At 46.4% G+C, this 20,840-nt stretch overlaps 1 protein-coding gene across 3 annotated transcripts in view; it reads right to left on the bottom strand.

Annotated features, from left to right (window-relative positions):
• The window catches only part of LOC147733582 (protein regulator of cytokinesis 1-like), a 324,524-nt gene extending 305,908 nt beyond the window's left edge, over nt 1–18,616 (bottom strand). For 2 of the 3 annotated variants that reach the window (XM_086958988.1, XM_086958990.1), the window contains exon 1: nt 18,465–18,587. In XM_086958988.1, coding sequence (XP_086815114.1) covers nt 18,465–18,484 — 20 coding nt within the window. In that variant the 5' untranslated portion in view covers nt 18,485–18,587. Of the gene's footprint in view, nt 1–18,464 lie in introns of all 3 variants that reach the window. The other variant, XM_086958989.1, reaches the window with a different exon arrangement.
• Between the last annotated feature and the right edge of the window lie 2,224 nt (nt 18,617–20,840).

Below are 20,840 nucleotides of genomic sequence, written 5' to 3'. Positions count from 1 at the left end.
TTAGAGTCGGAGCTTTGTGTGGAGGAAGTGGGTTTGGTGAGGGTCCTGAAGCAGTTTAACTTGCAGGAGAGGCAGGCGAATGGGCCCTGGGTACGACCAGGGGTGGCATCGCAGCATTGTGGTGTGCGTCCGGGGTTGAGGGCGAGGAGAGTTGCGACATCATAAGTGACTCTAGTGGGTTGGGTGCGGCGGGGACCAGGAGAACAGGAGCTGGGCGCAGGCCATGCGCGGACGGGCGTAGACGGGCTTACCTTTGGCACACCTTCGGCGCGAATGGTGCACGACTGCTGCGCGTGGACGCTGCACGTAGGTCCATCAGTCATAAATGGATGGAGGAGGGGCCGCAGGGAGGTGTGATCGGGGTGGAGGGGCGGGCTGGCAGGCACAACAACAAACAAAATGTCCGCTAATCTAAGCACAAACACCACAAGATCGGCACAAGCAGGGAATTAATTCTGCAATGTGGGCAGAGGCGCAGATAATCTTGGAAGCAGGCAGAACCAACAATTGTTACTAGCGCAGCAGGCAATTTAATATTTACTTGCGCTACAGGAATAACAATCACTTGCGCGATGTGGGCTGAGAGTAAAGCTAAACAGCGCTACAAAAATGCAGAGCACAAACACTGGTGGCAATATCTAGTCAAGCGCTACGATAACCAGTTTCCAGGGAGCCTGGGGTGCGACCGATGCTGCACGAGTCAGGCTGATCACAGCGGAGGCTCAGGCGGGTCTGCTCTCTACTATCCGTGGGAGGGAGGGGCCGCAAGAAGGAGTGTGCGCAAGAAGGTGCTTAGAGTGTGTAGTGGAGTGCGCCCTTAAATGGTTCTGGCGGGAGGCGCGCTGTTGTGTTCCCTGACGTGTTACGCGGTCTCGTCACAGCCCCCGCCTGTTCACAGCTTCAGTCCCCAGACTAGGCCCGTGTGGCGGTGACCGTGAGTACCCGGGGTGAGCTAGGGCCAATTCAGATGTCTGGAAATCAGTCCCCTGCCTCTCCACGGCCAGTGGGGATCCGTAGAATTATCTGCCTGTGTGGGCGGCTCCGTTGTGCTATGGCATTCTCCTGCTTTTGTCCTCGTAGTTCTAACCACCTTCGGGGTGTCCCGGCAAGCGGCCCGCGAGATGCGTGGGTAATGGCAGGCTGGTAGATTACAGGCGGGGGTCGCAAGCCGCTCCACCCCCAGCGGGCCGCCGGAGCCGTCGGCGTGGGCTTACCGCTGTGAGGCAGTGGGCCGCCACGTTGTGTCACCGGGTCGCGCTAGTCCTCTCCGCTCACGCCGGCAACAACACTCGCCTGCAGACTAATCGATTCTCGGGGCTAGCGTGGGGGACAGGCTCCGCCGGATCGGAACTGAAGCAGGGTGCAGAAGGTGTCCCCGTGCGCGGGGCACTCCGGGTCTGGTCTCTACGCAAGACCCCGGCTCTTGGCGCCAGAACAGGCCGCAGGCTTCAACACGGTGCAGCGACCCCGGATTTTGATGCTGGCTGGAGCCAGTTGCACCGGAGTACAAGGGGCTTGCGATTCTGCCGTATAGCAGTTCCTAGAGGTGCGGATTTCAAGGGGAGGACTTGTCAGTCACAGAGCTCCCTCAGAGTGCGGCCATCTTGGCTGGTGGTTAGCCACGCCCCCTAGCAACTCCTATTTAATGCATTTGATTTCTCTTGCATTTTGCTACTACATTCTGTAACACACCATATGCATTTCTTGCTGTTCACACTACGAACAGGGTTTGTGGTCGACCAGAATGAAGACATCGCAGCCAACGCCTTGTTCTAAGACACTAAACTGATATTTTATTCTTGATTCACTGCAAGGCGGGTACTCTGGAGTTTTCAGCCAAGTTGTCCATTAGGAGTGAGCCCCAATTGTGGAATATGACACAGCTCCATTTCAGTGCTCTGTTATTCATCGGAGTAATGTCAGGGACATGGTTGAAGCAGGCAAAAGGCATGAAACTGCAAAACAAATTAGTCACCATCGGATTGTAATTGTTCCCTATGTGGTCTAGGACAGCCATGTCCATGATGAGCTTCCAAGATACAACACTGAACACAACATAGTTCAGAGGTTTTTCCTATTTCTGGATTTAAAAGTTGGAAAGGCGGGGCTATCACAAAGGGTTGGGCTATTTAAACAGCATGCACCACAGTTCAATAATAAATTGGAGAAATATTTCCTTTACTGTGATTTTTTACCCTATTACAGGAGTAGGTCTGGAAAGCCCAGCCCACCAGGTTTCTTCCTCACAAAGCTTCTGTAGGCGATAGAGCATCATAGATAGTAGAGGAGTGGAGAAGTGTTGCTCAAGTGGTTGGAGCGGCAGACCCTGATACAGAGGTCTGGCCCGGACCAGGGTTCAATTCCCCGCCTCGGCAGGTCTTGGGCTCAAATTTCCCCGGACCTGACAATTCTCGCCTCGGTGCCTATTCCAATCATGGAGTCCTACTCTGTAACTCTGGGCAATAGCTTGCTTAATCTCCACAACAGCCCCTCACAGCGGGATGCCTGGCTTTCACCTTGGGGGATGCCCAGTAATGGGTTATCTCGCAGGGGAATACCAGGACGGGTTCCCCAAGCAAGCGCTGGGACGCTTTCGGGCAGCCATGCACTCTACAAATCAAATTTCATTTCATTCATTCAGATCACCATATATAATAAGTGTCTGATTAGCTAGCTAATTTCAAGTAATGATAGGTCTTAAAGAAGGCACTGAATGCAACACGTTGTGTACTTGTCATCTTTAATGGATTGTGTATCAAACAGTCTAGAAACAGGTCTACAAATGACAACAAGAATTTACTGCCTAGGTATCCCACTCTTGTTGCACAATTACTGCTTCTATCAGATAATAGAAGATGCCATCGTAGTCACAGAAAGATGTCAGTATGAGACAAACATCCACAGCCAGTGATATTAGTCTTTTATCCTCACGGCCAAGACTTTTTAATGTAAGGCACGCATCAGTGGGAGTTGCTCCACTGGATGACTATGTGCCATCCTTATACTGAATTTGTTTGGCAGACAGGAACATCTCAATTATAGCAGGATTCAGACTTAGTTAGCAGATTGGAGCAACTTTTTGTACTATAGCATTGGGTAACAACCCCAGCTTGGAGAAGGTTGACCATAGATTCTGCTTATGAAAACCTGCAAGTTTATGAAGGAACGGTCTATGGTGGCTGGGGTGCCAGGATCATCACTGGTGGAGGCTCAAGGGTGTGAAATGTAATATCTACTTGTCCATGGGGCAGGTTGCTTCATAAATCTTCTTGTCCTGTAACAAAATCCACTTGTCCCTTTGATGCCATGTAGTGCGGCGACAAATTATGGCAACAATCTCATTATACAAGAGCTCTTAAATCTACACATGCATATTTGCTCATGCTAAAATGCAGTTCACAAATATTTTCTAGGAGTACTATTTCTTGTCCTCCTACTTCTGTAAATTCTTGGGAATTCACAAAATCTGTATTGCGGCACTTAATGCAAGGATAAATACCATGGGTGAACTTTTGAGAATTTCTTTAATAATTGGGCCCCTAATTTGGACTGGCGTTGACATGACCTTTTGTGTTTATTAAAATTCTGTCTCTCTGTATCGGTTGGCTTCACTGTGATTGACAGCATTCTGCTCTTTCACAAGGAGCATTATCAGCACACAAAGTAGTTTTGCTCAGTGCCAGTAACTACCGTGGCAGTGTGTGCTTGTTATAATGGTGAGGGCACAACAGTTTCCACACCAATAAGGATTTATAAAAACATGCCAAAACAAGTCACACATTGACAAAACTAAAAAGCTGACCACCAATTTCAGAGCTACTAACTTTGCCAATGCCTGTTTATTTTCATTTCCCATATTTTTATTGAAACAGATTACACCGATTTTCCATTTTGAATATTTTTTGGGACATACTAGCATGCATCAACACATTACTAAATGATGCTGCAAATAAATGGTACCTGAAAGTTTACAGTAGTTTAGCAAAATATTTTTCCTGCTTTAATATTTTTAGGAACATTTTATTTTGAAAGCAAAGAATTGCCAATCTTGCTTACAACAGTTACTTAAAGCGCCCACCCTAATAATAAAGGCTTTTAAGTAATGAACAATAAATACAAGTTTGAACATAATTAACTTATGGCCCTTCCCTGATCCATAATGTGGTAATGCAAACTGGCAGCTAAAGGGTTTGTTCTGCAGGGGTATGGGCATTCTTGTCCCAAGGACAAAATACACATGAAAACTTGCTGCCCTTGACCCCAAACAATATGTCTTGTGCATCAGGCTATAGGAATTCCACACCCGAGTGACAACGGAGGTGTTTTGGGTCGAATGTTCTGTGATGAATTTTGACAATGCAACAGAGCACAAATCCAGACATGTTGATCGGTTGAGTGGAAATTTCTACAGCGGTGGACTTAGGTTCCGCATTTACTATTGTTAATCAGGATTTGTGAGTATGTAGAGTAATGAGTTGATTGTATCAGACATTGACCCAGTGACATTTAGTGGTCAAAGAATTCCTATGTTGGGATACAAGGTTGTTGAATTTCAGTTCAGGAAGCATACTATATGGGGAAAGTTATGTATGTCAGAAGTATAACCATCTGAGTTAAGTTGGAAGGACCAAAAAGCACTGGAAATTATTTTGGATCAAAATCGCAGAGATCAAGTTTTATTACTTGAAACACAGGAACAGGAAGAAAAAGGAGACATGGGGAAAGGAATTTCCGGAAGTATTGTTTTCTTGAGATGTCTGAAAACAAAGGGTTTGTGCATAAAATTGTGCTTAAAGAAGGTGCCACTACAGCATACTACAAAGTGAGGAACATTCCTTGAGAGTAAAGGATGATGTGGATAGTGAACTTAAACTGGAACAAAAAGGTTATAATTGAGCAAGTTGAGTCTATATAATGGTTGTCCCCAATGGCGGTGCCGCAGAAGGCCAAAAGGTCCGTAAGGTTATGTGTAGACCTATACAACCTAAACAAAAACATTGTAGTAAAGTTCCCTCTACCTATGACTAATTATTGGCTGAGACCAAAAGGTGTAAGATGGTTTTCCACCACTGATGTATTCTCAGCTTGCAATCAAGTAGTTTTTTACCATGCTAGTAGGAAGGTTACAGCATTTAACACCTTTTATTTGCTACAGGTTTTTGTGTAGGCCATTTGGACTGAAATCAGCTGCTGCAGTCTTTCAGAAGTTGATGCATAGGCTGTTTAGGGACCAAATAAGTGTTATATACTTCCAGGATGGCATCCTATTATTGGGGAAGAGCTAAGAGGAGCATGATAGTAAGCGGAGGGATGTTTTAGGAATTTTAAAGAACTGATTTACTGAAGAATTAAACAAATGTGAAGTCTGTGACTTACCTAGGACATGTAGTCAGTGAAGATAGAATTTTCCCAAAGAGAGAAAATGAAAGACTATAAGTAATGCACCTGCGCCAACCTGCAAAGAGGAGGTTACGTCTTTTTTAGGCCTTTCTGAATTGCATTCAAAATTTGTTAATTTTGCAGAAAAAGCTTATGGATTGAGGCAACTGCTTAAGGAACATAAGCAAAACCAAAAGGGATGATGTTATGTTATGTTAAGTTCATTTATTAGGCGCGCAGCTGCTTCAGCAAAGGAGCGTCCTGGCGCCAGACAAGTAGTCGCACAACACAACTGGTCTAAGCAAAGCAAAAGAAATTAAGGAAACAGATAAGTTTTTAGGGCACGACGAAAGGAAAGCACATCCCGGAGAACGCGTATGGCAGGGGGAAGAGAGTTCCACAGCGTTGCGGCACGCACTCGAAAGGAGCGGCCGCCTGCTCTGCAGCGCTGAAAACGGGGAACAACCGCGAGTTCCAAGTCCGAGGATCTTAAAGCCCGGGTCGGAACATAGCGGGACAGAAGATTGGAGAGGATCATAGCGGGGGATCCTTTGAGAATTTTATAAGCAACACACAGGACCTTAAACTGGATCCTTTGTGCAATCGGCAGCCAGTGCAGCGTGCGCAAGGTGTTAGTGATTGGACAGAATCTGGGTGGTCCCACAACCGCTCTCGCTGCGGCGTTCTGGACACGCTGCAGGCGGGTGATTTCTGATTGATTTAATCCTGCTAGCAGGGAACTAGCATAGTCGAGCCGGGAGATCACGGTCGCCTGGACCACCAGTTGCCTGGTGGTGGCGTCAAAGAATCTAAGAACAGGCCGGAGTCCACGTAGAATACCAAAGCAGCAGGCCGCTGTACGTTTGGTATGGCAGGCAAAAGAAAGCGTTGGATCCAGCCAAACCCCAAGATTTTTTAGCTCAGCGACCGGGGTTGGCGTAGGTCCCAAATCCGACAGCCACCACCTGTCTCCCCAGAGTTCCGTTTGTTTGCCAAAGATCATAACCTCCGTCTTGCTGGCGTTCAGCTGGAGGCAGTTGGAGGTCATCCAGCTGGCAACCGCCCGCAGTCCATTCTGGAATCTGGGGGCATCCACCTCTGCATCCCCGCTGATCGTAACCACTAGCTGGGTGTCATCGGCATAAGACACCATGGTCAAACCCCACTGCCTGACAACCTCAGCTAGCGGTCTCACGTACAGATTGAAAAGCGTGGGACTCAGCGAGGAGCCCTGGGGGACCCCCAGATCCAGAGGATGGTGTTCGGACTGATAGGGCGGGACGGCCACGCAGAAGGAGCGGTTGGCAAGAAAGGAACGGAACCACTGGAGAGCAGTCCCCGTGTTTTTGATGGACGGAGTGTTGAACATTGCAAGCACTCACCCCAGTCAACTGATCTGCGTTTAATCCATCATAATTATTTAGCCTACTCCGCCACCCCAGTTCCGACATGGCTATATGCAAATCAGTCTGACCCTGTCCTCATGGGAACAGTCCAGCCTGAACTGCCAAGATATGTCTTCCCTGGACCGGAAACAAGCATCCTGGGACCGGTTTCTGGCTAATTAGCCGCCATCAGCCAGGATAGCTTGAATCCAGTGGCAAAGTGAGAAAGGGACCCATATCTGGGCATACCCTACCAACTTAGGAACGTAAGGCTTTTAAATATTTCATAACTGTAAATCAGGCTCCCCTCTCGACCCAGCTCCCGCTCAGATCCTCAGTGATCTGGCCCCGTTACTGATTAATCCTTTGATAGAAATATGGAACGCCTCGCTGCGCTCTGGCCTGTTCCCCGCGCTGTGGAAACAAGCTATGCTGGTCCCTATCCTGAAGAAAGCGGATGCTGACCCGCTATGTCTTTGCAATTACAGGCCCATCTCACTTCTTCCTAAACCAGCAAAAGTTTTGGAGAAAATGGTACAGGAGCAACTGTCTGAATACCTGGAAATACATCAATTATTGCATGACTCTCAGTCTGGCTTTAGGCTAGGCTTTAGCACTGAGTCTGCATTACTGGAGGTGTCCGAGTCGATTCGGGAGTGTGTGGATAGGGGAGAGGAGGCCATGTTGGTCCTCCTTGACCTATCCCCAGCTTTCGACACGGTCTCACATGACGTCCTCCTGGACTGTCTCCAGGAGGTGGGAATTGGGGGGACACCGCTAGCCTGGGTGAAATCCTTCTTGAAGGATAGATCACAACAAGTCTTCCTCAGGCCGTATGTCTCCACTGAGAAACCACTGGAGTAGGGGGTTCCGCAGGGCTCAGCACTCAGTCCTCTATTTTTCAATGGCTATCTGTCTCCACTAGCGAAGTTGGTGGAATCCTGGGGTGTCAGAGTGATCTCTTATGCTGACGATACTCCGCTTGTGTTTTCCTTTAGAGATCACTCTGATGACTATATGGCTAATTTCCGTCATTGCCTGGTTGACATCGCATCCTGGATGACCACCAATAATCTCAAATTGAATACAGATAAGACGGAGGTCCTATTCTTTAACCAAAAAGCTCCCGTACCAACCAACCTATGGTGGCCTACAGAATTGAATCCTCCCCCTGCTCCGGTACAATCTGCCCGTAATTTAGGCTTCCTGTTTGATATGGCACAGTCCTGTAAAACACAAATTAATAAGGTCTCGGCAGCTTGCTTCGGAAAGCTCCGCATGATTAAGAAGATCGTTCCCTTTCTCCCCCTTCACTCACGAAGGACGGTGGTCCACACCTTGATCACATCCCACTTGGATTACGCAAACAGTCTGTATGTGGGAGACCCGGCTTATCTTATTAAGCGCTTGCAGATAGTGCAGAATGACGCTGCCAGATTGATCTGCAATATTCCATATCGCCACTCTATTACACCATTCCTGGCCACATTACACTGGCTGCCAGTGAGTCTACGTTTACAATTCAAGTCTTGCATCATCGCCTTTAGGGCTCTTGATGGACGAGGCCCAGCATACCTGAGGCACAGACTTAAGATCACGCAATAAGTACGCGACCTGAGATCAAACCATCTTCGCTTGATGTACACCCCTCGCTTCCGCCGTGCACGAACGGGGGGTCGGGCCTTTGCAGTGGCCACATCCAAATTTTGGAATGGCCTTCCGCTGGAGCTCAGATCTCTCTCTACCGAAGCCTTATTACGGAGGAAACTTAAAACCTGGCTCTTTTCCAAGTTCTAGCTCCCATTGAATCTCTCTGGTATCGGCTGTCTGCAGAGCCGGGACACCCCCGTTGGGGGTAGCCATGCACTTTATAAGCTTCAAAATATCTAAATAAAATAAATAGAACAAGGAATTGAATAATGAATTTGTGAGCATTAAGAAGGGCACATGTACTGAGCTTCAATTACATGGATTCAATCTAAAAGTAAATGCCATCCTCACTACGGATGCTAGTGGTAAGAGTTCAGGGACAGTATTGAGTCATGCGTCAACTAAAGATGGTAAAAAGGTGGAGAATGCTGTAGCATTTGTTTCGCGTCCTCCATCTCCCACGGAGGAAAAATACTCAGTTATCGAAAGGGAGATGTTGGCATGTGTCTTCACAATGGGGAAGTTTAGACAGGGTTTTGGGGCTCTGAGTTTATTGTGTATACAGACCACAAACTCTTGGTGAAGGTGTTAACAACAGAAGGTTATGCAAGTGCTACTTCCCGCTTGGCAAGGAGGACACTTAAGGTACTGGAATAAACTTAAAAAATTGAGTAGATTTCAAGCCCGAAAAATAAGGTGGCAAATGTTTGGTACAGGTCGTCTGTGCAGGACCAGGGTTCTATTGCTAGATGAATGGGACGAGTACAGTGTGGCTGTGGTTGGTGAAGAAGTGAAGGCCATTCTGGAGAGTGAGTGGATGGAAAAGTACAAGTTGATGATGTCAAGGTGGACATTAAGAGCTTGTGTTGGAAGAGCGGCCAGCCAAGAGCAAACTAAATGAGGAAACTAAGAAATTATGGAAACAGAGGAGCGATCTGTTTCAGGTAATGGATTTTTATTGAGAGGGCATAAAATGATCCCTCTCCATCAATTGAGGGAAAGGATTCTGGAATTAATGTATGAGGTCATTTAGGGATAGTCAAAACTAAGAAGAGGGTCAAGAGTTCATACTAGTGCCAAGGTTTAGATTCAGAAATTGAAAGAGGTGTACAATAATGTAGTTGTATATACAATTGAACAGACAGGTAGTAGTGTTCCCGGATAGGGAAAAAACCGCACATCAAAAAGAACAAATATGTTGTTGCAAACAAAAATTGAGAGCGTATTAAGTGTACAGTTGCTGTATTTACAGCGGGGTGCTACGCAAGCTGAAGGCACTTACTACCCAGAAGTGCTATTAAGTTGAAAATCAACCTGCTAGTACAGATATCCAAAGAATAAGCTAATACAGCACACCCATGATACATATATAGTAGGTCCTCGAGGTAACAAAATATGGACTAATATTATTCCAAGTTCAATAGACAATCACAAAAGATTCGCAATGACATGAAGTAATCCAAAGTTCCACAGGACAAGATGAACAGGTCATGATGCTTGAGTATACAGTGTTCTTTATTATTTGTTATTTTGCAAGCTCATATCCAAACGTGAAAAGCAGCCAACACGTTTTTCGTCAGTACACAATTAGTACTCAGACTTTCTCAAGGCTGTAAAACACAATATATAAACAATCAATATATTCCAACCAAAGGAACAGATTCCTTTATTGCCAAAAACATATGTAACATATATTGGTCCGAGATCTCACAGCTAATAAAAATCACCTGAAAGAAGTGCTCAAAAGCAGATGTGTTATAGAAGAGAGTTATCCCAATAGTTATAGACTACAAGAGAGTTCTATACTTAGCACAAAACAGAGCAATAGAACAAGGGATCAGTACATATGCTGAATCCCGGCAGTAACAAAAGAAGATATGTAAAGTGTAACCAAATAGAATAAAGATGATAAAGAGCGACCATTTAGACCATGCAGAAATATAGGTAGACCAAAGACAAACGTGTCAACACTCTAAATCTACATACCAACACAAGGAAATTGTGTAGTTTTAGAATAAAAACTGTACCAAACCACCTGGAAGATCTATAATGGTAGACACACCCATGTATTGACTGATTCTTAAGTGGCTCCAAAATGAAATCAAGAGTCAAAAACGGTTGATGCCCACTAGGAAAAAGATCTCCAAGGCGAAATAAACTACGCCTCTGGGAAATCTGATAGGAAGAGACATATATAAGACACATATGATATTGAACAAACTAGAAAGGAGCAAAACTGATATTATTGCCCATTCTCACTAATATAAGTCCAAAATTAACAGGATTGGAGATACAAAGAATGTCAAAACTAAAAATACGAAATGGTTATGAGCCTAATATATCAATACCAAAGTGACTAACACGTATACATGCTGAACCACTATCTGTTAGTACAGTCACAATATCATCTCCGTATAAAAAATGCAGGAGATACATCAACATATAAGAGAAAGACCCAGGGACTGTTATGTAAGCCCAAATAACATGTATGTACATAGTTACATCACTCACCACCACTGATGGTTGCAGACCTGCAATCCAATGTTAGGGACGCAGTCAGGGGCTAACCTGGCCCCAAACCTATGTCAAAACAAAAATGTAAACAAGCAACATAGGTCCACCACCTTCCCCCCGTCAGACATGTCGCTCCCCTCCTTTATCCCCTATGTCTCACAGCATGCACTCCTGCCATCCAATTCAAAGCATTGTGTCAGTGATCAAGGTTCCAACTAGGGGAATGCTCTCATAACAATCACCTCACCTATCATCTGTCCCACCCACATTACAGAGGTAATGTTCCAGAGCAGGAGAAGAAGTCCCTCTTTTCAGAAGGTCAGTTATCGTCGTCAGTTGGATTCTTGAGCAGGTCCACCATCGCTACCGAGGCCCTAGACGCAACCAGCAATTTGTCATTATTGGTTCTCCAAGCCATTTGTAATCGGAAGATCCCCTCACAATCCGCCCACTTTATAAATTCCCGCAGCCATCGCGCTGTATTAGGTATAGTGACCGCTTTCCAATAGCTAGTAAACTCTCTTTTAGCTAGAACTAATCCTAAGTCTATGAATTTACTAGTGAGCTTATTACAGGCAGTGTGGGGAAACCAGTGTGGCATACAAACACCTGGGGTCAGCTGTATATCCCTATCTGTTACCGCTTTCAACCTGGTCACGACCTCCCTCCAAAACCTGTGTAACAGTGGACATTCCCAGAGCATGTGAAGAAATGCGGCATTTTCCAGTTTGCACTGCGGACAGGCTCTACGGGATCCTTAAAACTCATTAATTTTGAAGAGAGTGAGATACGCTCGATGGAACACGTAAAATTGTATTCGTTGAAATCTCGCGTTTCGGGAACATTTCCATGCCCGTTCCAGCAACATCTCCCAAGGCTTTTCTTCTATAGGTGTCCCAAGATCCGCTTTCCATTTATTGCGCAGCCCCTCTAATGGAGTTCTGGACCTCTGCGTAATTCTTTTATATAGACAGGTGACCGCCTGGACCTTCCCCGCTGAAGTGACCATGTACTGACAGGGGAGAAAGGTCTGCGGCTCCTCTACCCCTTTCTTCCAGAGTTTATGAATGGCTGCCGTCAATGCCACATGTTAGAGAAAGTCTTGTCTGGGTATTTCGTATCTTTCCATGATATCTTGAAAGGGTATGAGGACACCATCTTCATAGAGGTCTCCATTATTGGAGATCCCCAGGTCTTCTCAGCCTTGCAAACTTTGCCAATCTCCTCCATGTGGTAATACCTCACAGAGCCATAATGGGATCTCAGTTGCGTACGAGGGCCCCACCTTAATTCTCCTATTGGGGCGATTCCAGCATTGATACACCACCCATAAATTCCTCGGCACCTCTTTCACGTAACGGCAGCTGGAGGAGAGTCCAATCGAGCTGGCGAAGGCCGAGGTCCATATTTCTCCGGTTCTCCTCAGCTTCCCCGCCATCCACCTTGCGTACCATTGAAATTGAGCCGCGTGATAATAGGCCTCAAAATCAGGAGCTGCTAACCCTCCCTCCTGCCTAGGGCGCATCATAGTGTTTAGCGCCACTCTACGCCTCCCCGAGCCCCACCAAAAACCCATAGCCATGGTATTTAGCTGGGCAAAGTATTTTCCAGGGACCCAAAGCGGCAGCGCTCCAAAATAGTAAAGTAGACGAGGCAGGGTTACCATCTTTAGCAACGCCGCTCTCCGCGCTACTGACAAAGGCAGGGTTCCCCAAAAATCAAAATTACTCCTGTTAGCTCAATGCACGTCCCACGTTGCCCTCCAATAAGTAGAAGGCTCATGATAAATTCTGACTCCTAAATAAGGCAAGCAGCTGCTTTCCCTTCTCACATCCAATCCAGCTGGTGGGTCTGCTCTACCCCCATGTACCGGGAAAGGCACGTCTTGTTCCAGTTAACTTTGAGCCCCCCCATCCGCCCCAGTCTAGCCAGCAATTCTCGGGCGCCCTGTAACTCCTCAACAGCATTGGCGTGGAACATTAAAAGGTTGTCCGCATATAAAGCAATGTAGTGTGTCTGACCCATCCCGTCTAATCACCTGTAACACCGCCCCGACAGGGAATGGACAGCTAATGGTTCTATGGCCAGGGCGAACAGGAGGGGAGACAGTGGGCATCCTTGTCTCGTCCCCCTGCCCACACTGCAGGCTTAAGAAATCATGCCCCGTTCGAACCCTGGCTGTCGAGCGGCAATAGATAATCTTTGTCCAGGCCACAAACCCCTCGCCCAAGCCAAACGTCCTCAAGACCCTAAACAGATATGGCCACTAAAGACTATTGAAGGCATTTTCAAGGTCAATCGATAGTATGCATGCCTCTCCCTCCTCATCCCCTGAGCCATGTACCAGTTGGCACAGCCTTCGTATATTCATGGCAGTGTTCCGAGAAGAAATAAACCCAGCTTGGTCCTCGTGCACAAGTGTTGTCATGTGAGCCATCAGTCTACTGGTCAGAACACTACTCAAGATTTTATAAATCGAGGTTAAGAATCGCGAGAGGGCGATAGGCTGTGCGGTCCCACGTCGGCTTGTCCGGCTTAAGGAGGGGTACAATCGCTGCTTCCCTTGTTGAGCTAGGTAGGTAGCCATCTTGCTTTGATCTATTGTAGAGGGTTAACAGCGGGGGGCAACAGGTCCACATATGTGGCACAGAACTCAGCCGGTAACCCATCAGTGTCCGGGGTTTTGTTCTTGGCCATGCGCTTTATGGCTCCCCTGATCTCTCCCAACTCCACTGGCTGACCCAAACTCTCTGCATCCTCCACCTCAATCTGTGGCAGTTCAATGTCTAGAAAATCCCCCTCCTCCAGAACTCATGGAACTCATGGATCTAGCCTACTTTGATATAGTGTAGTGTAGTATTCCAGAAACTATGTGTTGATAGCCTGTTGTCCATAGTATACTGCGCCACCCTCACCGTGCAGTTCTAAGGTCGGTGCCCCTCTGCGCGCTGGGTTGACCAGCCAACCTGATAGTGCCCCAGATTTATCCCTCTCAGTATGTGCCTTTGCCGCATATGCCCTGTGGTCGTGACATCTAACTCGCTCCAGTTGTGCCGCTATCTCTTCTCTAGCCACCAGAAGTTCCTCTTGCTTATCCTCTCATCCTGGTCTTTCCCTTTCTATATCCCTGAGCCTTTGTTCCGCCTTCTGTACATCACTCAGGTAGGTTTTACATACTCCCACTGCTTCCCCTATACAACATCCTCGAATCACAACTTTAAACGCATCCCACTTGTTATGTAGACTAGTGGACATGTTGTGTTGAAAGTAGTACTCAGTAGCATTACCTATGGTGGTTCTGAAGACCTGGGTCTTCCAGTGTTTCCGGGCGGAGACGCCAGCTAGGGATAGCTGGCGTCTCCGCCCGGACCCAGTGCAAAGACACCAGTAACTGGTTGTGATCAGACGTCGTCCTTGCTAAGTACTCACTCAACGTGACCGTCATATGCACATCAGGGGAGCAAAGGGTAGCATCCAACCGGATGTGCAACTCATGCAGAGCTGAAAAATAATAGTCCAGTTCCCCGGGTGACAAGCCCGCCAAGTGTCAGTCAGTCCCCATTATCTTTGCCAGTCCCGTCGGGCTTCCGCAATCCTATGAGGGGGAGAGTCAGGGAGTGGAGGATGAGAGTGGTCCAGGTCTATGTCAGTAATGCAATTGAAATCTCCTCCCAGGAGTATAGGGCCCGTCAATACCATTGCTAATTCCTGCGATAACTGTGTCAAGAAAGCAGGTTGTTCAATATTAGGAGCAAATATGCTTCCTAACGTAATATCCCAACCATCAAGCCGCCCTGCTACTACCATGAATCAGCCTTCGGTATCGATAATCTGCCTAACACATTGAAATGGCACCCCGCTCGCACCCACACCAAGGTCCCTCTTGCATAGGCCGAATATGTGGTGTGAAATACCTTCCCTCTCCAACGATGCTGTAGTGCTGCCCCTTTTGTCTTCGTCAAGTGGGTTTCTTGTAGCAGTGCAATGTGCACCCCTCTCCGCACCAAGTAGGCATGAATTTTGTGCCGTCGGCCCAAAGTGTGCATCCCCCTTACATCCCAAGACATAATTTTTATTCCTACAGAGGTTACCATGGCTCCAAGTCTAGACCCTGACCCCAAATGGCCCCCATAGCGACATGTCTGACCCCCACCCAAAAATCTTTTGTGATTGTCTATTGCACTTGGAATAATATTAGTCCATATTTTGTGTTAACTCGAGGACCTACAATATATGTATCATGTGTGTGCTGTATTAAATTATTCTTTGAATAATGTAGTTGTGCTAATGCTGATAAGCCCCAGAAGACATTGAGAACTCCTTGGGGTGCTGTGTGTGTGTGGGGGGGGGGGGGGTTGTAGAAGGTGGGGAGCAGGATAGAATTTCCTGAGGATCCCTGGTAGGATTTAGCTGTGAATATTTTGGACGCCATTCAGAACAAAGAGTGGGTACCGAAGCAAGTCATTGCACTAATGGATTTTTATTCAAATGCTGATGTAGTGGAATAATTTTTCGGAGAGACCTTTCTGAGGGGAGGCATTTCGAAGCAATTGTTAAATGACGATGGCCCACAGTTCAAGGCTGATTAATTAATTGAAAAAAAATCTTCACCAGGAATGGAGTTCATGCAGTGCACACAGCAGTATATCGTCCAGAAGTGAATGGTTGTGTGAAGGTATTTAATCATGTGATTATGGGAAGTGTGCAAATGAAAATAAGTGCTGGAAGGAATTGGAAAAGGAAGCAAACAAAATCAGGGATAACAGAATTACTCCCCAAGTGCTGAGAGGGCGTGAGGCATTCACCAATGATAATAAAGCTTCTATGTCCTTGGAAACGGAAAGGAAATGGTCTCCTACTGTGATTATGGAGAACCTGACATTGGCTCGAAGGACAAAAGGATTACTATGATAAAAAGAAAAGTGTTAAAAGAAGTCATGTTACAGAAGGGCGAATGGGTGCATATTAGAATTGATCACAAGGTTAAGAAGGGCAGTAGCACCTTTTCCGAGCCACTTCAAGTGTTAGAGGTTTTTGCTTGCTCTGCCAAATTGTCAGATGGTAAAATCTGGCATTTTAATAGATTAGCTAGATGTAATAAAGCTTCATTAGAGGATAATCGATAGAAGAGTAACAGTGGGAACTGGTTCGGGATGTAAGTGGAACATAGTATAAAGTCTGTGGAGAATAGAGGTGGAAAAGTTGAGAATGGGGATTGTTTAGCAGAAAATGAATGGAGCAGTGGAGTAGAGGAGATGATGGCTAGGGCAAGGTGCCAGTAGAACGTGTGATAAGAGTACCACTTATCAGGAGGGTTCCAAGACAACTCACAGTGGGAGGATCGCCTCGTGTCCTAAGAAGTTTAAAGATTTTGTTGTGGGTTAATTAATGTGAAGCTACAAATTGCATAATGTGTTGATACCTTAATGCTATTGTACATGGTGATGATATCAATTTACATAATATATTATAGAGTTATTCGCAATAAGTCTTAAGTTGGGTTTAGCATTTGAGGTAGTCTAGCTATTCGATTTTGTATTAGGTAATTATTATAAAGGTTATATCTTCTGTTGTATTTGTTAAAGGGGAACGATGTGTGGTACCAGATTGGCCTGGTACAGTCCAGGTGCTATAGAAACAATCCGGGGTTCTGTTATGGTGAGAGACAGGCAGTTGAAAAGATACTTGATGCGCAGTAGACGTTGCTGCCTGCTCTTCTAAAATACATTTTAGTAACTGAACAGGAAGTGGGAGGAAGAGGGCTGAGGGAAATCAACAGCACTACACTGGCAGTAACATCAAGAAGGCAGAAACCTTAGTAACACAAAGAGGGCACTCAGCAAAGAACAGCAGCTGGATCCTGGTGCGATCCCTTTGGAGCAGTCACCAAAGCAAAATGTACGCGTTGCAAAATGTAAACAACCACAGAATGCTGTGGTGCCTAAGTTTGAGGGGTACTTTAAAAATGCAATGGTTGAAGGGGGGCTCCCCCTAACAAACAAAAGAATGAAGGACCTTAGCCACTGCCCACTATTTTGATACAAATTTTGAATGATCTTTGCATGCCTCATGCTGAAGAAATGGATCTTTCTACATGTTACAGCACCATCTCATCCTTTCATTGAGTGGAGCACAATAAAAATGAACTTAAGATCCCACAGAAAATAGACCACAAGGGACTTTGAAACTGCATGACATTACGTAACTACAATACATTGATTACAAGCATTATCACATTTTGAAAGTCGTGTTAAAATGACAATAAGGAAATGTGTTTTTTACAGAATACATCCATAGTAAAAGTTGTAGAGCTGCCCAAGTTAGTTTTGACATTTTCTAACCAAAAGAACTTTGCAGCTCCTCTTTGCTCCTTGTAATTGCTTGAAGCTTTCTTAGCGCGACAGTGTGATTCCCAGTGTCAGTTGCGAGCCTGCAGCTGCTGGGCACACTGTCAGAGCCTCCTGGGTCGGGAAAAGGAGAGGTTGTTATGAATAAACTGACATGTCGTCAAGACACATTTGGTGGTGGCTGGGATTTTGGCACAGATTTTCCTCCTCGTGTTATTGCTACAGTCGTAGTGTCCTCTGTCAAACTCGTCCTCGAGCTGTCACAAAAGCCTAATACTTGTAGAGGAGACATCTCATGTACACTCTTGTAAGTGGCATAGATTATTATAAATGGAGTAAAATTATATTCTTTTAAATCAAACACAATAATGTTTTTGTACAGCACATATCTTGGACTCACATAATTAAAGGTTCTCGAATATGTGATTATGAAGAAAAAGAAGGTACAGGGAAAAAAAATATTTGCTTAGGATCACAGTTTGGTGAAGTTGGGAAGCCTGTCACACAATGCAATGTAGCCAATAAACAGGGCTTTTCCAGAGCTCGATAATGCTCAAAAGGAGCGGATATATGCGGTTTTGTGTTTTAATAGACTTCATAGTTTGGTTTACTTGTGTTAATGTGTCACATTTGGCAATGGAGGTTCACTCATGCGCACACTTAAGCCATGGAAACGCAATGGAAGCAGTCTGAAAACTTGGCAGCTTTAACGTTGCAAAGCAGAATGCGGAGGTAGAAAACCTAACAAATAATCCCACCTCAATTTAATTACTATTACACAACGTGTATGTGTACACTGATGCCTGTATGTTTCTGGAATTAGGTAAGGGTATTTAAAAATGGGTGGGTGTTGTGTGTTGGTCGTTTGAGTGACCAGTGAAGGCACGCACGTTGAAGTTGGTTGCATACAGTCTCTTGTGGCTTTCAGTCCCAGCTCAAAACAACACCTCTTTTTTCAAGTATGGTGTGAGTGCCACGTTTACATGGACCGGTTAGAACGCCAAAGTATCATTAATCAAAGGTTAGAGTAACGCAAATTATTACCTTTTACCGCCTTCATGCACTTGCATTTTTTGGTGCACTTTTCTTGTTCACCCTAATGATGCCAAAATATTTGTAAGACACCAGCCGTCACCTTAGAGCCCCGCCAACCCTTCGATGAACAGGGCACCAACACTGTCTCCCTTACCTCAGTTTCATTGTGCCCATTCTGTTCTCCCCACTCCACGTACAAATAGGAAACTGGAGCAGTTTCGTTTTATCCTACAAACGACTCCAAACCAGTAAGTAGTAATCCGAACTTAAATACGCGATCCCCCACGACTACGACGGTTTCGCTGCACAAGTGCACAGCTAGAATTTTTCAATTTGAACGGCAACTAAAGCAGGTACACCAATGGTCGAACGGCTTGACATCATACGTTCCATGCGTACGAACAACACGCCCAGACTTTAGCGCACCACGCCTGCGAGGTGTGGTGTCTGTTTCCCCAATTCTATGTCAGGACAGGAGGCTCCGATTATGCTTAGTCTCATTTCTTTACTGACACATAGCAGCCAATCACATTACAGTAAAGAAAAAACCGAAATAGGGCAACCATAGAGTACACCCCCAGTATATAAACAGTCTCAGAGGTAAACACTTCCTCTTTCTTTGCTGCTCCGCAGCCAGTTAAGTGCTTTACTTTTACTATTGACTTGCGCATTGTTATTATTATATGCTTTGTGCTGACCTTTGCGCTTTATTGCCGCGCGTCTGGGGCTGTGTCTCCGTTTACTCTTCGCGCGTGTTGTTTACTGCCGACCTGCAGTTCTGTCGTTCATTGTCGGAGCGTGTGCCTCACCTCCGTTTTTTCCTGGCGCGAGCGCTTCCCAGCTGCTCGCGCGCTGTTAGTGGAGCGGGAGCAGGGGTTCCGTTGGCTCAGGAGCGCGAGCGCTCTCGCGACGGTCTTTGTGGCCAGGCGACAGTCGCGCATGCGCGCTGTCCCATTTCCGGTTGTTCCTCAGCTGGTTGAGCGACGGCGTTTGACGTTTTGCCCACGGCCTGTCACTGGAATTAACCCCGTCAGACGCCGAGGTCTTTTTGAGGGCTTTGGTTGTTATTTATTCGCATAGGCTCTGCCTAGAGTGTGCTATTTGATACAGGCTTTGGCTCCCTCCACATTTTAATTGTTTTTTCGAGTCAGGTTTGTCTCCTGCTTATTTGAAGCCTGTTTTGGGGTCTCAACACTCCCCCTTGACTTGTGTTTATTGTCAACACTCCATATTATTTCAGTCGTCTTGTGGGCACTTACTTCTACTTGCTGTAGAATGGCTGAGTATTATGATGACGCTGAAGACGACTATTATTACTATGCTGATGAGGAGGAAGGCTCCCTGGAACAGGATTTGGTTGAACAGCTGGACAAAGGCGTTCAGCAATCTGTTAACAAAGCACTTGTCCGTGCTATTAATCCTTTGAAGCGTCACCTCAATCTATATGCTCAACAGCAGGGCTGGTTGCCGGCTGCCAAAAAATCGGCGAAGTCGCCTGTTAACCCTCACAAGTCAGATTTTCAGCGTCTGGCGAAAAGTTTAGCATCTGCGCCATCCACGACTGCAGGTCTTCAGGAGGCTGATTCGGACAATGTGTTATCCTCCGCTTCTTCAGACCATCTTTCTCCTCCACCTAAAAAACGGGTCTGTAAGGAGCATTTTGTGGACGCCCCTGAGCGTCCTCCGGTGCTTAATTTCGAGCCGGCAGACATCGTTCATCCCAACTCTTCATCATGGGGGCCTTCTCCGGCTGTGGCTGCATACATTGAGGCACATATCCGTCAGCCTTTTGAGGCTTCGGTTCGTGCCAGGCTGCGCTCGGAATGCCCGAGGCCTGATTTGTCTGCCCATTTATCTGAGACCCCTGAAGTTGACCCCATGATGGTCACATATTTGAAAAAATATGCCAAGGACCCAAAGAAGGGCCTGGATAGATCCTGGCGGGCCTGTCAGGATAAAATGTTGGACGTCCTTGGGCCTCTCACAAAGATTTTGGACCTAGGTTACAGGGCCCAGGAAGCTTCTGCCCTTGTGAACCCTAAAGAAATGATAGAATGGGCGCAACGGGCAATTTGTCAGTTAGGTAATGCGAATTGTGCGATATCTGCGGAACGTCGCAGGTCCATCTTATTGAAGCTTGACCCTAGACTCTCTGAATTGGCCACTTCTGAGTCGGGCCCTGAGGCGGACGGCCTCCTGTTTGGTCAGCCGTTCCTTAAGGAACTCACGCGCTTTGTATCCACCTTCAGTGGCATCGACAAGGCGCAGGCCTCCTTACGGCGAGCCATGCGTCCGGTTTTTGGAAAGGCCGGACGAGGTAGGGGACGCTCGTTCGGCCGTGGTTCTGCCAGTCAGTCCCAGAGGGGCAATTCATCTCAGCACAGAGGCTCCTACGACTCAGGTTATTCCTCAAGAGCCAACTTTTATCCTTCCAGAAAGGGAAAAGGCCAGTACGGCAAAGGACGTTCCGGTGGTCATCAGGGACAATACCAGGATTCCCACTCTACAGGTGAGGCTGATTCCTGCATGC

This window comes from Lissotriton vulgaris, chromosome 2_1 (assembly GCF_964263255.1).
Source record: "Lissotriton vulgaris chromosome 2_1, aLisVul1.2, whole genome shotgun sequence".
Lineage (NCBI taxonomy): Eukaryota > Metazoa > Chordata > Amphibia > Caudata > Salamandridae > Lissotriton > Lissotriton vulgaris.
The sequence above is the reverse complement of the archived record's forward strand: the minus strand, read 5'-3'. Positions and strand labels throughout refer to the sequence as shown.